Source organism: Camelus bactrianus, chromosome 9 (assembly GCF_048773025.1).
Source record: "Camelus bactrianus isolate YW-2024 breed Bactrian camel chromosome 9, ASM4877302v1, whole genome shotgun sequence".
NCBI lineage: Eukaryota > Metazoa > Chordata > Mammalia > Artiodactyla > Camelidae > Camelus > Camelus bactrianus.
The window spans coordinates 47,003,822-47,025,053 of record NC_133547.1 but is presented as its reverse complement, the minus strand read 5'-3'; the positions used below and the strand labels follow the sequence as shown (position 1 = coordinate 47,025,053).

The following is a 21,232-nucleotide window of genomic DNA, read 5'->3' as shown; positions in this document are numbered from 1 at the left end:
ATCTGGAATCCAGGGATATAGAAGCAAGACTCAAAAGTGCACAGAAATTGACCAGAACAGGCACCGTGCCACAGAGGGTGAGCTGTGTCGGCATGCGCATGTCTGTAGGGAGGTGGTGGGGAGCCAGCCAAGGTTCAAGTGCTAAGACCTTCTTGAAAAATAATATATTTGATGAATGCCACTTAGAATTTCTCTGCCACAGTGTCTGAGGTAGCTTACACTATATTAAAACTTAATGAGTAATTTTATACCATTGATATTATAGTTATATTGTTGTGTTTGATTTTACTTGAACTTCCACAGGAAAAAGTCAAAAGAATCAGTCAACAGTGGCACATAAGAATGAAAGCCATGACCCCCCGCCAGAAACAGTTCAAACAGTAACTCCCGTGGAGGTTCACCTAGGCACCTGGTTTACAACTACACCTCAAGGAAATCGGATTGGCACCAAAGGATTAGAAAGAATAGCAGACTTGGCCCCATTTTTGTCCTTTAAGGCCACGGATCCTGTCAATGGCACGGTATGGCAAACTATTGTGTATTGCAAATTTTTCTAATATGTTTGCAACCACAACTACATGCTGCTGGTCAAAAGCAAAATGCCTGCTTGCTATTGAGATAAATTCCTTTATGTAACCAAATGTGTTTTCCTTTCTTCTCCAGCCTACTTCTGAAATAATTTCATAATCGCTTACCTTGTTTGCTAGTTCTTTTTTGTGAGACTTAAAATGCATATCATCTCAGGATTTTTTTTTTGTCACTTCATATAACTCACTTTAATTCAGATAAAGTGCTATCAGGTGTTCAGTATATATTTTTGCTACTGTGTTCTTACCAACACTAAGAATAATGATTTTCCCATCCTGTGGTGACCAGAAATTGTCAATGTTATGTGGTGGTATAAAATGTTTGACTAATTCTAAATGATAATACGTTAATATCTATACTAGGTAAAGAGCTAGCATTTATCACTGCTAACTTGGTGACCACATGAAGTGTTAACCAGCTTATCATCATTATCTCATTTAATCCATATAACATCTCTGAAGAATATACTAGTGTTGGCTCCATGTTGCAGATAAGGAAACTAGAGCACAGAGAGGTTAAACAACTTGCCTGAATCACCCAGCCACCTGTGGATCCAGGATTTAAACTCGGGCAGCTTAATTGCAGAGCTCATGCTCTCAGTCACCGCATTCTACAGCAGTGTTTCTCGTTATACGTACTCATTGGGGAGGTAAGGGGGTAGATATCCATAGCTATAGCAACCATTGGCTGAGAGTGCCAAAGGTAAGAACCTAAAATAATAATCAGCATGCACTTCTTTTTCAAATATAGTGATTTATGCCTACCATAAAAAGATTAAAAGTTAATTATCACTTGCTCCCAAAAGCCCTAGACACTCAAGTCAAAAAACTAACTAGCAAACTCTCTCACTTCCCTCTGGACTCTTCAGAGAAATTTATGTCCCTTAGGACCTTCCAAATTAGAAAATATTCAGTAATTTAAATATGCATTATATAATTTGTAATACATTGTTGCCAATTGGGGTCTCCAGAAGCAAGCACTGAGATAGAGTTTGGAGTGCAAGGTGTTTATAAGGGACACCATCTGTGAAAGGAAAGGGAGGAAGCCGCCTTGTTCCGCGGAGGGAGCTGAGCTGTGGGGCAGACCCGACAAAGCCGTGGTCCCCAGGCAGGAGCTCAGGAGCCAGGATCATCTGTCCCAGGGTCGCAAGTCTGGGAGCGGGACCCAGATCGGGACCCCCTGCCACACTCAGTCACTGGACACAGCTCACCTGAAGCAGTGTGAGTCAGGCCAAGCATCTCTGCAGCTGAGGCAGTGCTTGGACGAGCTCAAACCTGGAGGCAGTTTGCCAAGTGCCGTCCCCGCAGCTGGGCAGCAAGTCCCATCCTGAAGGGAGATCAGTCCATGCATCTCCACGTCCACCACATCTACACACGCACACACGCACACGCTTGCACACACACACACACAGCTGGGGGTTCAGACCTTCGTTGGTGAACCATTTAGCTACAATATATAATGATCTGATTGTTCTCTCAGATTGAAGTACTTGTCAAGACTAACTGAATTTTTCCTTTTTTCCTGTGTTTCCCGCTCTAGTCGACATACTTAAAACCCTTCATTACTGCTTTGCCCTCCTTGGGATAAAGGCTGAAGTCCTCCATGTGGCTTACAGCTCTCCCCAATTTGGTCATTCACCTTCCAGCTTGTCTCCCACCCCTCTGCCTACTGCTCACTGGGGTCTTTTGTGTCTAGCAAGCTTTTCACCCATGCTGCTCCCCTGCACCGACACACAAAATCCAGGCTCTGGTGCTGCTTCCTCAGGGGAAGCCAGCCCACGTGGGAACCCTCACTAAGGCACTCATGGTCCCTGAATGGCAACTTCTGTAATGTGTGACCTCCCTCTGGCCTATAACTCCTAGAGGTTAGGGATTTAAACGTCAGTCTTGTTCATCATTGTATACCTATCCCCGGCACCTGTCACACTTCACAGCACGCAGTCAGTGCTCTAAATGGGCGTTCCAGTGGATTGCATTGGAGTAGATCTGGAATGTACTGGGCTGACAAGGTGACTTGGCTTCCTGTGGTGGGTGATCAACTTGACACACAGAAGTCTCTGTCCCCCACCCATCTTCCTGATCTGATGACACGAGGCCGAGACCTGTACACTGACTCACATAGCGTGCACAGCAGCCTCAGCCATGTTTACCTTAAACCTGTAGTTTCCAAGAACACGGGGACCTGGCGTCATTTTCCCTTAAATACCTAGGTCTGGTCAGTCCTGATACTCACTTTTTACTCACAAACATGCAACGGTGGAAGGAACATCAGTTCTGAAGTCAGACAGCCTTTGTCCAGCATCAACCCTGGCACTTGCCAAGTGACCCTGAGCAAGTTTCTTAACTTCCCTAAGCCTAAATTTCCTCATCTGCAAATCAGGGATATCATCTCCTGCCTCCCTGGATTGTTGTAAAGGTTAGACCAAGTGGATGAGATAAAACTTTCACTTATAAATAAATAAGCAGACTTTGATGGTGATCAGTGGGAAGTAAAAATAAGCACGCTTGGAATTAACCACCTGACCGAGTGATGGCACTCTGCCTTTGTATGTCCAGGTTATGACAACTCGAGAAGACAAAGTGATCATCGTTGAAATGAAAGACGGTACCCGGATAGTAGATCATGCTGATGGTACCAGAATCACAACCTTTTATCAAGTTTATGAAGATCAGATTATCTCTCTGGATGATCAAGAAACAAGTAAGTTTTATTTTTCAACTAGATGACAATATTTTATGTCTTTAGAATAAGACAGGTAGAAACCTCACTGATTGTTGGAAACACACGAGAAAAATAATTTTTTTAAGAACTGAGGTGAACCAGAGAATACTGCTGCTGTCCAGAGCAGGGCCTGTGAGGCCCTTTTTTATGATCTTTATCCTCAGCTGACATGCAAGTGATCACAGGGCTAGTTGGCTGATGGACAGTAATGATGCCTTTTCCATTTTTACCACTAAAAACCTACAGCCTGGATTGGTAGCAACTGAAAGTTAATAATCATGACTCAACTGTCCTGGACGTTAGATCTCAGACCTGTTTCCCTTGATCCTTAAGGAATCTAATTTGCAGAAATAGGTGACCTCAGGTCAGTCCTCCTTCAGATCTTTGTGATAACTCTCCTTATCAGAAGGGTGGTGTGAGTGAAAAGCAAGCGGCAGCTGCTGCTAATGAACTGGAATCTGTTCAGATTATCTAAAAGCCTACCACATTTCCTAACCTAAATTTAAACAAGATTTTAAAAGAAAAATTACTCCCTGACTCACTTGTCTTTAATTCCAGAGTTTATTTGTTTAATACATTAAATGCTTCATTGCCAAATCAAGTGGAACAAAATTGGCAAGTGAATGGAAAAAGAGGAACCTTTATACTCTGCCGGTTGGAGTGACAATTAAAAGAGCCACTTGGGAGGGCAATTTAAAAATATCTAGTAAATGGAAAATGTGCCTATCGTATGATGCACTAACTCTACTCCTGGGTCTATAGAGAAAGACGCTCTTGTACATTTGCACAGGGAACAGGCACAGGAATGCTACTTGCATCACAATATTAAAGTATAATATGAAAATACTGGGAAAACAAAATTGGGAGTTTGGGATTTGCAGATGCTAACTGCTACATACAAAATAGATGACCAACGTTGTCCTACTATATAGCACAGGGAACTATATTCAATATCTTGTAGTAACCTATAATGCAAAGAAAATGAAAAAGAATATGTATATATGTGTCTGTATAACTGAATTACAATGCTGTACACCAGAGACTAACACAACATTTTAAATCAACTATACTTCAATAAAAAAAAAAAATACTGGGAAAACATAATGTCCATCAACAGTAGAACAGAAAAATAAAAGATGGTATATTCTTACAAAGGAATACTATATAGCAATTAAAAGCCATGAAGTACACACATGCATGTACATACACATACACATATCCATACACATGTATACATCAAGATAGCTAAAGGTCACCAAACATTAAGTGAAAGAAGATGTATAGAATGTTACATAGAGCAATGTATAACTTATGCAAATTTAAAGCACACAAAAGGTCATATATTGTTTTTGATACATACATTTATATAAAAGTATAAAAATAAATTGTGAGAAAAAGAAATAAACCCAGAGATAAAGAGAAAAGTGAACTTCAACTTGATCTGCAGTTTTTCCTCTTATGGACATATTAAACATGAAGCAAATATGGCAAAATATTAACAAGTGTAAATTTGGATTGGTGAGCCTACAAATAGTTAAATTACATTTTCTGCTTTTCTGGGTATTTTCAATTTCTCAAAATAAAAAGACTGGTAAGAACAAAACAGCACACTAAATTAAGTAGAAAGAGATATTCTGGAAGAATTACTCTACGTTGACATAGAGTAGCCCACAGTCCAGCCCTGAGGAGTGAGTTCTCAGCCCCAGATCTCAACTCCTAGTCCAGGAGCAGAGTCAGCAGGCGGACGCGTGCATCCTATCAGACCTGCTTCCTTTGCATTTGCTTGCAGCCGAAGGTCCTCGGACGGTCACCAGGCAGGTGAAGTGCATGCGGATAGAAAACTCACACTACGCCACTGTCATCACCAACTGCGAGGACAGTAGCTGCTGTGCCACCTTTGGGGATGGGACGTCTATCATTGCAAAGCCACAGGGAACATACCAGGTAGGTCTGGGGGCGATGAGGAGTGCCAGAGGTGAGTGGCCACTCAATGAAGGAAACCCATTCCTCTGTGGCAGTGAACATCTGCAATCTTTTTAAATTTATTCGCCTTCTTTTTACAGTCCATTCCAGAAAAACATTGTCCTGCTTGTCTTTCAATACTTTGGGGTATTTGGGGTTCAAGTTTGTAAACCAGAATTTGCTGGGGATCCTTTATATGGTAGGTGTGGGCAAAGTGGGGTTTAGAAGCAGTCAGTGCTGGCTTGTCCCCATCAGACCAGCTTCAGCTCCTGCCCCCTCTCCCCTCATTCTCACTCTCCTGTCCTTCCCACCTCCAGACTGTCCCCTTGCTACCTTGTGTCCCCGCAGGATGGGAGGGTGCATGTGCTCTGTGTGGTCCTGAGAGGGCAGTCAGCCAGCTGAAGCACAGCTCTGTCTTTGGAGCGATGAGGAGAAGCACCGTTAACTCCTCTGCCTCCTTGCATTTCCCTGTTAAACACAACCCCACGCTGGGTCAGCCTGCAGTCCCTTCAGTCTCAGAAGGATTTGCCTTGGTCTTTCCCCTTGCTGGAGAAGGGACACGAGTGCTAGTGTGTCACATCTAATGTCACAGGATACTGAGAGCATGAAGCCGAAAGATGATGGACAAAGACGTCAGTGACAAACCTTCATTACTGTGAAAGCTGCTGGAGCCAGTTTATCCCTCCCATCTCTCCTGGTGTCATCCTCCTTCCTCTTCATCCAGTGCAGATCCTTGTGGGGCAAGGAAGATGCTGAGAGTGAGAGATGACCATGATATATTGCAGATGGAGAGGAATGCTATTCCTGTGTGGCACTCTGAATGTCCGTTCTTTTAGGCAGCGTCCATGTTCTGGTACCATGTGTCCTAACAGATTCTGGTACCAGATGTCCTACTAAGATTCAGTGATGAGGCCAGCTTTGCCTTATTTTTATCAAAGCCCCAGACTCTAACGGTTACAGCTATGAGTTCAAAGGAATTTTAGGACCAATGACAGTTATCACTGGAGGAAGAGACGTAACAGAAAAGAGATCCAACTTGGAGATATTCAGTGTCTGACACTATTCAGTCGCTGCTTGTTTGCCCAATCTCCTGAAACACAGGCCAAGAAAGGATGAACTTTAATGGCTCCTGGTTGAGAAACACACATGTCTTAGCTCCCAACTGGAAAAAAAAAAAAAAAGCCTCCAAGTAAGCTTAGGAACACTTATATATAGTTCTGTAGTTTTATAGAGTTGAAAGCTGCCATTCAAAAATACCTCCTACCCAGCCTCCATTGGCCTTGGCCCACCTGTCATTACCTCCTCACCAGCATGGGGACATTGGGCAGTGTGATGACTGAGGCTGAATTTCAGGCAGGGTGTGAAAAAGAGAGCTAGAGCTTGAAATATTGGCCACTATTGTGCCTTGGCAGCCCTGGAAAAGATTAATCAAAACCTCAAAGAGAAAGTGAGTGTAACAGTTGTTATCCTCTATGACCATAATGTGTCAAAAGTGAGGGTGGGACTTTCTGCCCATCTGGAGGGTTTCAGAAACAAGTAATGGGTTTATTTCCTCCCATAGGAAATCTTCCTCTGTCCCTGGGTCTAGGAGGTGAAGCCCATTTCCCTAGACCAGAAGACCTCCTATCTTTCTGGGGAAAGGTGTGTGAGTGTGTGTGTGTGTGCGCACGTGCACGTGTGTATGTACATGCTGGAGTGAACTTCTGACTATTCTATACCAGTCTGATCCTGACTCCTTTGGGGAAAATACACAAATGTAATAAGCATTCATAAGAATCCTACAGAAAAGGACTTCAGAAGGCCTTGGCTTTAATAGCAATACCATAAACAAACATCCTGATGGAGGGTGGCTTGTCCTCTACTCAGTGTGAAATCAGTTGGAAGAGGCAAATTTTATAGTAAACTCTGAGGAGTATAAATGTGTAATATTATGGGAATTTGATTTGTTAACTGCGTATCCGGTTAATCAAAGACAGTCACTAACAATAACAGCAGGAGCAGCAAATGTACACACATATATATGTATGCATAGGGGTCATGTATGCATATGTATGTATGCACAGGGGTCATTGCTGTATTTGCCATGTTGAGTCTCTAGGCTTCAGCATAGCTGTTTCTCTAGGATACCTTCCTAGAAGGCAAGGCACGTCCTTCTTACCAGGTTTTCTTTTTGGCTTTTGTACATGGTTGCTTTACCTATGGTGTGTGTCTTAATTCTGAGAGTTATAGGCAATCATTTTTTTGTCCAGAGCGGCTTTTGGTAAATTACAGAGTCGGTCTCTGACAATTTGGGTCCATTTTGATGAGGACTAATGGAGGCCGGGAAAATTGCAAATTTAACCAATCACCGGTGCCTTCTCTAAAATGTGCCTGAAACCACAGAGAAGCCTCAGAATTAGTCAAGGTCCAATGGGGTTCTCTGGGCCTGGGGAATGTGGAAGAGTCTATCTGAGAAACTTCCAGAATGGTGGAGTAAGGACCTCCAAAAATCTACTTCTCTTTAAAAACAACTAGAAAACTGGAAATATTGTCAAAATCAACTTTTTCAGAGGTCTGGAAATTAACCAGAGGATGACAATAATCTGGGCATTGTTTATTTAAATAAAAAGGAAAGAAAGACTGACACTGTGGCAGAACAGCCAGATTCCTCTCCCCTCCCCCAGTTCCACAGCATCCTTGAAAATCACCTTCATGTGCATAATAGCTATGAAAACCAGCACTGACAGACGAAGAATAAATTTGGAGCCCCTCAAAAGCTCCATCACAAAATATTGTCATTGTTTGGCCTGTCTGGCAGTTCCCTGGAAACCTCCACCTTCAGGGGTTGTCTTTATTTGGTCTAACTCTGAGCTTACTCCCTACAAACAGGCTTTTCCCCAGAGAGAGGTAATTATTTAACGTTACAGCTGTCTGAAGTGGCAGTAACAAACAAGAGGCTGAACAAAATAGTTAAAGGGGAAAGAAGGGAAATGAGAAGTCCATAGAGGGCTTTGAAGAGCTCTGACATATTCCTTGGACTCTAGAAAGCCGCACTTACATGCAGGGCTATGTAAATGCCCATAAAAGAACTCAGAAAACCTTGATCTTTCACTCTTGCCGAGATCGAGAGGCTCTACGGAAGCAGGGAGTGAGGGCTAAGGTCGGATTGCAGACTTGCTGCTGGAATGTTGGAAAAATACCTCACTAGGCAAACAGCCCTCAGCAGAGGCTGATAGATGCATTAGTTTAATTACTTAAGACAACATCTGCCTAATTATGAGCAGACCTCTGAGCAACAATACAAACATGTTAGGTCTGCACATGACAATAAATGTAAATGTTAAAGAAAGAGTTCAGGAAAATCACTAAACAAACAGCTACAACAACAAAACCAACAATAACAAGCCCTGAGGCAAGGGTCTAATTTCCAGAATTGTACACTATACTACTTAAAATGTCCAGTTTTCAACAAAAAATTATGAGACATGGGGGAAAAAGGGAAATTACAGCCCCTAAACTGGGGTGGAGAGGGAGGAAGCAATCAATAGACACTATCCCCGAGGAAACCCAGACTTTGCACTTAGTAGACAGAGAAATGTAAGTCAGCTATTATCATATGTTTTTAAAACTAAGGGAAATCTTATGTAAAGAACTAAAGCAAAATGTGAGAATGATGCTTCACCAAGTGCAGAAATTCCAAAAAAAAAAAAAAAAAAAAAAAAGAGAGCGAAGAAGGAGAACCAAACAGAAAATTCTGGAGTTAGAAACATAATAACTGTAATGAAAAATTTACTAACGAAGCTCAACGTAAAATTTTAGCTGTAAGAGGAAAGAATCAGCAAATTTGAAAATGATGAATTGAGATTAACCAGTCTGAGGGAGAGAGAGAAAAATGAATGAAAATGAACAGAGCCCCAGAGACCTGTAGGATAACATCAGGCATATCAACTTCTGCATAATGAGAGCCTGAGAAGGAAAAGAGAGAGAGGCAGAAAGATTATTTGAAGAAATAATGATTTCAACCCTCCCAAATTTGATGGAAACAATCTTCCCATAAAGGAATCTTAACTTCAAATAGGATAAACTCAAGAGAGATCCACACCTAGACAGATCGTAATCAAACTAAAGACAAAAGACAAAGAAAGACTCTTGAAAGCAGCAAGAGAAGAGACTCATCAAATATGAGGGAATCTCCTGATTTCTCATCAGAAGCCATAGAGTCTAGGAGGCAGTCTAGACATATTCAAAGTGCTTAAAGAAAAATATCATCAACGAAAAACTCATTATTCAGTAAAATTATCCTTCAAAAATGAAGAATAAATTAAGGTATTTCCAGAAAAACAAAAGCTGAGAGAATTCACTGCTCTTAGATATACCCTACAAGGAAAAGTAAAGGGAATCCTTTAGGCTGAAATGGAAGAACACTACACAGTAACTCAAATACATACAAAGAAATAAAGAACACTCTTAAAGGTAACTATATAGGTAACTACATAAAAGACAGTATACATGTATTTTTGTTTGTGACCTTTTTTTTCTCTTTGATCTAAAAGTCAACTGCATAAAGCAACAATTACAAAAGTGTACCTATGTGCTTATAATGTATAAAAATGTACTTTTTGATGATAACAAAAGGGGGAGAGGTAGAGCTATATAGGAGCAAAGATTTTGTGTAATATTGCAAGTCTTAGTATTAATTCAATCTAGACAGTTATAAATTAAGATGTTATTTGTAATCCCCAAGAAGCACTAAGAAGATAACTCAAAAATAGTCAAAGAATCAAGGAGTTAAAATGACACCCTTGAAAATATCTATTTAAAACAAAAGAGGATGCTAATGGATGAATAAAGGGGGAGAAAGAGATGTACGGCATATAGAAAACAAGTAGAAAATTGGAATATGCAAATCTGACCTTACCAGTGATTACATTAAATATAAATAGATTAAACGACCTAATTGAAAGGCAGATATTGGAAGAATGGATCATAAAGCATGATATGACTACATGCTGTCAACAAGAGATACACTTTATGATAAAGACACAAATAGGTTAAAAGTAAAAGAATGAAAAAAGATATACCTGCAGTAACTAAGAGAAAGGGAACCAGAGTGGCTCTGCTAATATCAGGTAAAACAGACTTTACGACAAAATATTGCCAGAGACAAAGAGGATGTATTATAATGATAAAAAGATTACTCCGTCAAGAAGACATAACAATTATAATCATTTTATGCACCTAACAACAGAGCCCAAAAACAAATGAGTATTTCCAGAGCTGTGTATTGTACATTTTAAAATGCATAGTTAAAAGGAGAAATAGACAATTCAACAGTAATATTTGGAGACTTAAGTACTTTTTAGATACTAGACAATATCTGAAATAGACAAGATCAACACAAAAATAAGACTTAAACAGCAGAATAAACCAAGTAGGCCTGCTAGAGATCTATAGAACACTCCACTCAACAACAGAATACACTATGTTCAAGCGTGTGTGAAACATTCTCCAGGAAAGACTTGCTGTTACACCACAAAACAAATCTCAGCAGATTAAAAAGGATTGAAATCATACAAAATATGTTCTCCCACCACAGTGGAATGAAATTAAAAGCCTGTAACAAAAGGAATGCACAAATAGGTGAAAATTAACACAGAATAAATCACAAGGAAATTAAAAATACTTTGAGATGACTGCAAATAAAAATTTTAATATACAAAAACTTATATGAAGCAGAAGCAATACACAGAGAGGGATATGTATAGCTTTAAATGCTTAAATGCCCATATTAAAAAAGATCTTGAATCAACAACCTAACTTTTCATCCTAAGAAACTAGGAAAAAAAAGAAGGCAAACTAAATGTAAAGCAGGCATATGGAAGTAAATCATAAAGATTAGAGTAGAAATAAGAGAAAGAATAGAAAATAATAGAAAAATTAATAAAACCAGAAATTGTTTTATTTGACAAATTTTTAGCTAGACTTATAGAGACAGACAGACAAAGAGAAAGCGAGGGTAGGTAGACAGGAGACACAAATTACTAAAATTAGGAATGAAAGAGAAGACATTACTTCCAACTTTACAGAAGTAAAAAGGATTATAAGGGAATACAATGAACAATTATGCAGAAACAAATTAGATAACCTAGATAAAATGGCTACATTTAGGGAAAGGCACAAACTACCTAACTCAAGAAGCAATATAAAATCTCAGAATAAATCTAAAACAACTAAAGAGATTGAATTAGTGATTTAAAACTTGGCACATGGCAAAGCCCAGGCCCAGATGGCTTCATTGGTGAATTATGCCAAACGTTTATCGAAGAATTAACACTGAACAACCTTTCATAAACTCTTCCAAAATATAGAAGAGGAAGGAACACTTCCCAACTAATTATTTAAATCAGTATTACTCTGACACCACAACTAGACAAAGTCATCGTGAGAAAATTCCAGACCAATATCTATGAAGATAGATGCAAATCCTCAAGAAAATGCTAGCCAACTAATCTAGCAGCATATAAAAAGGATTATACACCATCACCAAGTGGAATTTTTCCCAGGAATGCAAAGTTGGTTCAAGATACAAAAATCACTCAATATAATATACCATAGAATAGAGGACAAAGCCACATGATCATTTATAAATAGACTCAGAAAAAGCACTTGACAAAATCTAACACCCTTTCATGATTAAAAAGAAAATAACTCAATACACTAGGAATAAAAGGAAACTTCTAAGGAATGCTAAGGAATACAATCTATCAGAAATATAGTGTACACACACACTATTAGAACTAATTAAAAAATTCAAGGTTGCAAGATATAAAATCAATCCACAAGAATCAGTTGTATTTTTATACATTAATAATGGACAATCCAAATTGAAATGAAGAAATTCCATTTAAAATAGCATCAAAAAGAAATAAATACTTAAGAATAAATTTAATAAAATAAATACAAGACTTCTACACTGAAAACTACAAAACATCACTGAAAGAAATTAAAGAAAACCTAATAAATGGAAAGATATACTATTTTCAGTTTATAGAAGACAATATTGTTAAGATGGCAGTAATCCCCATGTTCCCTGTCAACATCTCAACTGCCTTTTTTGTAAAAATCAATAAGATAAAATTCTTTTGTTACTTCAAGTTACCCAGCCAAACCAATCTTGAAAAAGAGGAATAAAATTGGATTACTCATATTTCCTGATTTCAAAACATATTACAAAGCTACAATACTCAAGACAGTGTGATACTAGAATAAGGATAGACACATAGACCAATGGAATGGAACAGAGAATTCATTTATTGTCAACTTGTGGTCAGTAAATTTTTTAAAAACATGCCAAGAAATTCGACAGGGGAAAGAATAGGCTTTCAACAAACAATGAATAAAGTTGAATCCCTACCTTACACCATACATAGAATGAACTCAAAAGCAGCAAGGACTTATTGTAAAAGCTCAAACCATAAAACTCTTTAAACCCACTGAATGTACAGCTTAAAAGAAAACACAGGTACAGATCTTCAAGTCCTTGAATTAGGCAATAGTTTGTTAGATATGACATCAAAAGCACAAATTTTATCAAAAATTTTTAAAAGTTTGTGCTTCAAAGGCCACCACGAAGAAAGTGAAAAGACAACCTATAGAAGATGTTATTTGTAAATCATATGTCTAATAATAATCTAGTGTCCAGAATATGTAAAGAATTCCTACAACTCAACAACAAAAACTAATAATTGTAAAGGTGGGCAAAGGATTTGAATAGACATTTCTCCAAAGTAGATATATAAATGGCAAATAAGCACATGAAGAGATGCTCAACGTCATCAGTCACTAGGAGATGCAAATCAAACTGCAATGAGCTACCACCTCCCACCCACTAAAATGACTGGAATAAAAAAAGATAATAACAAGTGTTAGTGAGGATATGGAGAAATTGGAACACTCATGCATTGCTGGTAGAAATGTGTAATGGTGCAGTCACTTTGGAAAACAGTTTGGCAATTCCTCCAAAAGTTAAAAATAGAGTTATCATATGATCCAGCAATTCCACTCCTAGGTAGATATCCAAGGGAAATTAAAACACAAAAACTTGTACACAGATGTTGATTGCAGCATTTTCAATAATAGCGAGACTATGAAAACAACTGAAATGTCCATCAATTCATGAATAAACAAGATTTGGTATATCCATACAATAAAATATCATTCATCCGTAAAACAGAATGAAGTACTGACACATACTACAACACAGATGAATCTTGAAAACATTATGCTGAGTGAAAGAAACCAGACACAAGAGGCCATATGTTGCATGCTTCCATTTATATGAAATGTCTGAAATAGTCAAATCCACAGAGACAGCAGATCAGTGGTTTCCAGGGGTTAGGGGTAGGAGTGATGCAGAGTGACTGCTAATGTCATTTGGGGGATGATGAAAATGTTCTGGAATTAGTGATAATGTTTGCACAAGGTTTTAAATATACTAAAATCCACTGAATGTACACCTTAAAAGGGTGAATTTATGGTATGTGAATTATACCTCACAAAGGAGTTTATCTGAACCAGAAGTCATTATACAAAAGCTATTACTTAAGGCGGGGATTAACCCTTGAAGGGGGTCTGAGGAGTAGCAGGAGAGGGGTGGGAAGGGAGCCAACGGATGGACAGCCTGTCATTTTTTTCTTTTTTTTTTTTTCTTTGAATAAATGTCACTTGTTGAGGCAAAAGACGGAAGAAAAAAAAAAACACCAGAGAAATGAGGATAAATAAAAGTTTCTAAATGCATCTGGCCCATAGTTTTTGACCCTCTTGGAGATACTTCTTGCCCAAGAACATAAAAGGATTCTAAACATTTTGGATAGGGCCAAGTGTGTTTACTTAAGTGAAAATATTTTTTAATATTCTGTGTTAAACATCCTAAATAGGAAGGAACAAGGCAATTACTTGGAAGAGGTACTATAGTGAGTAGATAAAACATGAGACTAGGGAGCAGTTACATCCTGATCATTCAGTTTGCCTCCTTATCAAGTCATCTTCCCAAAGCTTAAGTCCTCTCGGGCCATGTTTTCTTCCTGGAAACACAGGAAGTTGTGGCTGGGATCTAGGGGTAATCTTTTTCCTAAAATGAGTTTCCAAATCCCTCAAATCGAGCAGGAAATTTTAAGTCATTTCTCTCCTTCTGTTACCCTTCCAGGTGTTACCTCCAAATACAGGCTGTCTTTATATTGATAGGGATTGTTCGGCTATATATTGCCATGAATCAAGCAGTGATATGTACCATCCTTTCCAAAAACGTGAGCAGCTGAGAGCCAGCAGGTATGTCATGAAGCACACATCAGAGGTTATCTGCGAGGTCATGGATCCTGAAGGAAACACCTTTCAGGTAAAGTGCATCCTTAGTATGGGGACAGAGGCTGTGTCTTCGCTGTGGAGATACTTCACACTGGAGAATTTCCCTGTCACTTTTTCCTGTGGCTGCCTTGGAATTAGTTATCCACTTACTGCCAGGACCTGGGACAAGCAGTAATGAATGTCAGTATCTTTCATTCTCAAGGGTACTTCATTAGGGGACAGCAAGCACCTAATTGGGGTGGTTGAAATGTTAAAGCCAAATAAATAATTAGAACAAAAGGGAAAACAACATTACTTAACGACTAAAAACAATGCCAGCAAAGAGGAATGATGTAAGAATGCTCTGTATCAGGGTTAAAATGAGAGACTATGTGTGGAGCAGCAGGCAAGTTTGTTTGCTGAGGCAGAGAATCCACGGTGAGAAGTTATCAGTTAGTGTAGGGGTCCAGTAGGGCTGACGATGGGGAGGCGGCGAGCCCAGAGAGGTGCTCAGCTCTTTGATGGTAGAGCTCTGTCTTCTGTTTCTCTGTCCTTCCTCTCGTCCCTGTGGCCAGGTGTTGGCCAACCATGGCCATGTCTTTATATGGGCCCACGAGCTGAGTATGGTTTTTACATTTTTAAATGGTTGGGAAAATTAAAAGAAAAATATTTCATGACACATAAAAATGATAGGAAATTCAGATTCCAGTGTTGTTGTAGAAAGTTTTGTTGGAACACAGCCATGCTTCTTTGTTTATGTGTTGTCTACGGCTGCTTCCACACGTGATGGCAGAGTTGAGTAGCTGCAACAGAGACTGTATGGCCTGCAAACCCTAAAACACTCCCTGTCTGGCCCTTGACCAGAAAAGGTTTGCCAGCCCCTGCTCTGGTACCTTTTTTTTTTTTCACTCCTCACCCAACAGTGGAATTCCATGTGTTAGCTAGCAAGCAGGTGGCAAAGTTATTTTTTAGACTTGGAACTCTACCCCAGAGTCCCTGACTTTGGTATGTCGATATGCCCTGATCCAACTTAGTTTTTTTTGTGCTAAGTAAGTGAGACTCTTCATAGCATAAATTCGGGCTACTAACAGGTTTCAATGGACAGTGCATTGAAATTGACTTTCGTTTGTTTGTTTGTTTGTTCTGATGGAAGTATTGGGAATGGAACTCAGGACCTCGTGCATGCTAAGCACGTGCTCTACCACTGAGCTCTCCCCTTCCCACTTGAAATTGAGACTTAAAGCCCAGACTCACTAAGTTGAAATACCCAAGCCAAGCATTCTTCTAGGCACTGATGCTCTTCTAGGGGCATTCCCTTCAGTGGCCTGTCAGCCTGAACTGCACTCCCTCCTGGAGACAGCCATGCCCTATCTAGATGGTAGTAATGGCCAGAACAGTTCTCAGAGAGATACCCAGTCTGTTTCCCTGTGTAGTCTACCTGTGAGTCCTAATTCTGTGCTTAGAATCACAGAACATAAACCTCTCCCATACTGTCACTCTTTTAATATTTCAAGACAGCTGCCCACATGGATAGCCTTTTCTCTGTGTTTAAATTCCCAGTTCCTTGAACTTATCCTCAGAAGATAAGGTTGTGAGTCCCCTGCCGTCCTAGTCACCCTCTCTGAGTGTATTCCGGTTCATCTTCTAGTTCGTTTTCACAGTCCAGGTGCCGTTTGTAAGTGGAGATGTGCTCCTAGGTTGTCACTTTTATTAATGCTAACTATACTCAGTGCACAATACCTTACAAATAAATATCCCTGATTTTCTGAGTATACCACCTGATCACCTGCCTTCTCAAATGAGATCAATCGAAATGTAAGCTTTATAGCATTTTTTTACTTTTAATTGTTTATATACTGTGTCCCTTAGGTCATGGTTGATGGTACCGTGTCAACTGTCCTGCCTGAAGAGAATTTGGAAGATGATTTAAATTCAAAACCTGAAGGCTATGATACTTTATCATCTATTCACCTCCGTAAGAATCACCTACAAATCTATGGTGAACATGTCCCCAGGTAATATGATACAAATAATATCCTGAGTTTTGTTTTCAATTCCAAATTCAAGGAGCATTTTAGCTGAATATGTCAAGGGATTAGATTTTTATTTCTTCAAATAGGTTTTTTGTCGTCTATGCTGATGGATCCGGAGTGGAACTTCTTCGAGACAGTGACATAGAAGAATGCCTCTCCTTGGCATATGGAGAATCAGCGACTGTGGTTCTTCAGGAGCCCGTGCAGGAGCAGCCAGGTAGGGACCCAGCCTGGAACTCACTGGGTCCCTGTACCAACTCGCATCCTCCTCATCGCATCTACCCCGCCTCATCTCTGCTTTCTTCCCTTTGCTTGCTTTTCAACTCTACATTCCACCGGGCTATGTCAGCCTATTTATGCAGTGGTTTGTTTATACCACACTTTAAGCATCAACCTATGCAAATTGGTCCCTCCCCGACCTATAAGCAGATTGGTACCTGTGTTCACGTACGTTAGGTATGTTTCATTATGTATCTAGGTTCCTAGTTATGTGTTTGTTTCATCTTGGTAGGAAAAAACAAAAGTGAGGTATCTTTTGTAAGCCCATATTTTGTCACTTTGAAGATATTGCCTTGATGAATTTAATATAATAAGAAAAGAAAGTACGTTTGATCTGTGAGTTAGAACACCAGCCTGAAATATAGGATATTATATATTTATTGGGTATTTACATATTTGAGTCAATTTCAGAGAAATCAGTGTGTAACTGAAGATTAGAGACTTATATTACATTGAGTAAGAACTATTGTATATGTAACGTGTATTTAAACGCAGGAAAAAAAACTTTCATGTTATCTGTGTACCAAGCCAATGTGCTGTGTCTAGGTTTGTGTGTGTGTTTCCTTTGTATCTTTTGTCTGGTCTGTGGGACAGATTTTGTGCTCATTTATGAATATACCCGCATCTGTGTAACAATTGTATCTTTTACTGTATCTGTGACCACATGCGTGATATAATCAGCTTTGCTCTTTCTCTGTGAACGTGGGGAGTGGGGAGCTCTGACTGTGTGGTGCACGTGTGGAACTGTAAGAGAATAAGAATTCATCTCAAATTGCTTTATGAGTCAGTCGTTTAACTAGCATCTGCTTGATAGCCCACCAAGTGCCAAATACTGGCTGGGTGTTAGGAATCCAATGGACTCTGCTTTCATAGAGCCTAGAGTTTAGTGAGAGAGCTAGGCATTAATTATATAGTCACACAAGCAACTGTATGATTATAAATTGGTGAAAGGTCCATGAAGTAAAGGATTAGGTTCTAAGACAGCACCTAACAGATGAACCTGACATCGTCTGGAAGGCTTCCCGAAAGACATTGGAGCCAAGAGCTGGTGGATAAGTAGGCGTTAATTAAAGTAGGAGGAGGAGCTTTCTTGAAAGAGAGGATGCCAAGCAGGAAGCTTACAGCTTTGGGGAACAGAGGGAAAAAGGCCAGTGTAGACAGAGGACAGAAGGGAGGAGAGCGTAAGCTGAGGCAGAGGTGGGAAAACATTAAGGACTCACTTTTATCCCAGGAGCAGTGGGCAGGACAAGGAGAGTTCACATCACGGACGGACATCATCGTCACCATGACCACGGAGGAAGGTTCATTCACAGAGTAAATACGGGCAGAAACATTAGTTGTAGCTGGAGTCTCAAACAGGCTCCCCTGAGGGAAATAATCTAAGGTGGGGGTCAGTGGAGAGGGAGGAGGTGGATGAAGTCAAGAAATGTTTAGTGGGAGAACTGACAGGACTTGGCTATGGTTTCTGAAGGACATTCAGGTGTCAATGAATACTTTCGGGTGATCTCAATCCAGGCTCTAGGTGTTCCAGTGATTAAAGCCTCTCCTTTCTGGTTAAGACTGTAAGGCCCTTGAGCATAAGCGCTGTGTCTGGCTTGTCAAAGGTGTTTATTGGACGTGGTGAATACCTACTGAATTTCTCAGAATATTTTTAATAGAGAAATTATCCTCTGACAAACTCTCTGTGAACCAGGTGCCCTGAGCATCACTGTCCTTCGCCCTTTCCATGAAGCGTCACCTTGGCTCATGAAGAAAGAATTAGATACGATTGTTCCTCCGAATCTCCAGTCAAGGACATGGGACACATTTCCTTCAGTGGAGGTATAACATTTTCTGCTTTCAAGTAACTGTATTTGCATATCCATCCATCCGTCCATGGATTGGAGTCCAGGTCTTCTCCTGTGTATTCACATATTTTCATTCTTACGTAAGTTGTTAATGAGCTCAAGGAGTTTTATATTTGAAGATGTTAACATTTGTAGATTTTAGAGCAATCTACCTAACTAGCTGATCTCAGTTTTATTTCTTGTAGCTTGAACATCCTCCAATAATATAAAAATATCTAGTCTGAGTAACTCATGTTACACCGCTCCTGTAATGTAATTACTGACGTTATGTGATACACAAACTGAGTATATAAGAATAATATGACGTATTAGAGGGAATTTGCAACTGCCATTTAAAAAGTAAACATTATGATTGCATCAGTTTAGAGAAGCCCCACCTAAGGTTTTTTAAAGGATGAAAGAAATTATCTTGATCAAGAATCATGAAGCCCTACATTTTGCAAGGTTTGCTGTTTCATTTTGAAAGCAGTTTATGTAATATGTCCAGTATACTGTCAAAATGTTAAATTATTAAATTAGTGAAGGCATGGATATGATCAGAGAGCGATATTAGTGTTAAGTTTTCATTATGAGCACGTAAGAAAACAGAGATCTCCTAGCCCTATATTTTAATTTGGCGACTATAATCAACACAGGGAACGAAGATGATCTGGATTCTAGCCTGGACTCTGTCAATTATTAGTGTGGGATTGGGACAAGTCATACTGGATCTCTACCTCCTTATCTGAAAAAATGAAAAGGCCACTCCAAATAGTTTGCTAAGAGTATATCCAAGTTGAAAGTACTGCATTATGAGAAGTAATATGCCACATCTGAGATTAATGGAGGAAGTTCATTCTCTTCCTCTGCAACTCCTATGGCTGTGAATTTCTATGCCAGGGGAGTGGCCCCGACATCGGACACACTTCAGGACATAGCATCAAAGCACACCACTCCTGAAAATCAGTCACAAGGAGCACACAGAGACGTGGGTCCACTCCAGGCAGACATTCCTGCCTGAGGGTCCTGGGAGCACCTTGGAGGCATGCTTAGTCTGGAGTGAGCTCAAGGACCATTCAGATCTGTGGGATGATTTCTCTCTGAAAGAAGCTCTCCAGGTCCAAATGAACATGGAATCAGAAAGTTAAAGATGGCTTTCAGATGTCTTGGGTGACCTGTGGTATTTATTAAGGAACAGTTACACGCATTTGGCACAACCAGGCTGCTGCTGTGTTACCGTGGTAAAGCATTGCTGAGCATCCCCTAAATGCTATCCCAGGAGACATCATGCAACAGGAATTTAAAATAGCCTTATTCTTGGTAACACATAGAAAAAGGAGAACTTGCCCAGTTCTGTCCCCAATTTTCCTTATATGTGCAAACCTTTTTGAGAACAGGGATCATTTTTTCATCATTGTATTCCCTAACAGGTGATTCCTAGCATCATGTTACATAATAAGTCCTCAGTGGAAAAAAAAATAACAATGTTAAAAAATTTTTATTTCTCTGATGGTTGTTTTTCTTTGATTTTGTTAACAGAAAAAAACTCCAGGACCTCCGTTTGGCACTCAGATTTGGAAGGGCCTCGACATTGGGTCCAAGCAGTTAGTGGGCGCCCCAGCCCCTACCCTGAAAAGCCCCGATGTGCTCCAGATACGCCAGTTCATCCAGCACGAGGTCATAAAGAATGAGGTGAAACTGAAGCTGCAGATGTCCCTAAAGGTAAAGGAATTCGGGTACCCTGACCCCAGAGAATCAGGAACAGGGCAAATCAGTCCTCTCGGTTTCCTGTGGAACCTGAAATTATGTAATTCTACTGATATTTATCTAATGCAACACGTGACTGTCAATCTTCTTGTGGGTAGGAGGTTGAGAGGCAGAAAATCCTTACTGGTTCCCATAAGATACAGAGAGGGTTGAGGCCCCAGAGACATTGAGAAGACAAGTCATTTTCTCTGTGACTGCTATGTAATCCTCCTCCTTTCTCACTATATGGAAGACTGACCTAGTAACCTCTGAAAAAATAGAACTGCAGATTAACCTGATACTTGTCCATGGAAGAAAAAGATTGTTGGTTTTGAGAAATGGTCTAAGAATTTGTAAGTATGTAGTGAACTGTACAAGCTATGTACAGGTGTAAACTGTGTAACTGTCATAGGTGTAGTTACACTGTCCAGTGTGCCAGCTCTCTCAGAACGTGTACTGTATGTGCTCTGTTTATGGTTAGATACTCACACGTGGCATACAGCAGGGGACCGTTATATATGGGAACAGATCAAATATTGATGGAAAAAGTAAAGTCTGTTTCTCTTGGAAGCAAAGCATGGACTGAGCAACTTACATTCATAGAATCATGAAGAATGTACCTGGAAAGGACTCTAGAAATCATCTAACCCAACTCTGCCCATTTTACTTACTGAGTTAGAAGCCGGGCCTCTCTGAGGTCTTCATACAATTCTAATGTGCTGTGGCTCTTAGAGCTGTACTTTGGGACTTGTCAAG

At 39.9% G+C, this 21,232-nt stretch overlaps 1 protein-coding gene across 1 annotated transcript in view; it reads left to right on the top strand.

Annotated features, from left to right (window-relative positions):
- Positions 1 to 21,232, top strand: part of SPAG17 (sperm associated antigen 17) — a 192,200-nt gene that overhangs the window by 142,989 nt on the left and 27,979 nt on the right. The window contains exons 29-36 of the mRNA XM_074370283.1: positions 304 to 521; positions 3,144 to 3,288; positions 5,099 to 5,253; positions 14,456 to 14,644; positions 16,462 to 16,607; positions 16,712 to 16,842; positions 18,598 to 18,725; positions 20,270 to 20,452. Of these exons, the coding sequence (XP_074226384.1) occupies positions 304 to 521; positions 3,144 to 3,288; positions 5,099 to 5,253; positions 14,456 to 14,644; positions 16,462 to 16,607; positions 16,712 to 16,842; positions 18,598 to 18,725; positions 20,270 to 20,452 (1,295 nt within the window). The remainder of the gene's footprint in view (positions 1 to 303; positions 522 to 3,143; positions 3,289 to 5,098; positions 5,254 to 14,455; positions 14,645 to 16,461; positions 16,608 to 16,711; positions 16,843 to 18,597; positions 18,726 to 20,269; positions 20,453 to 21,232) is intronic.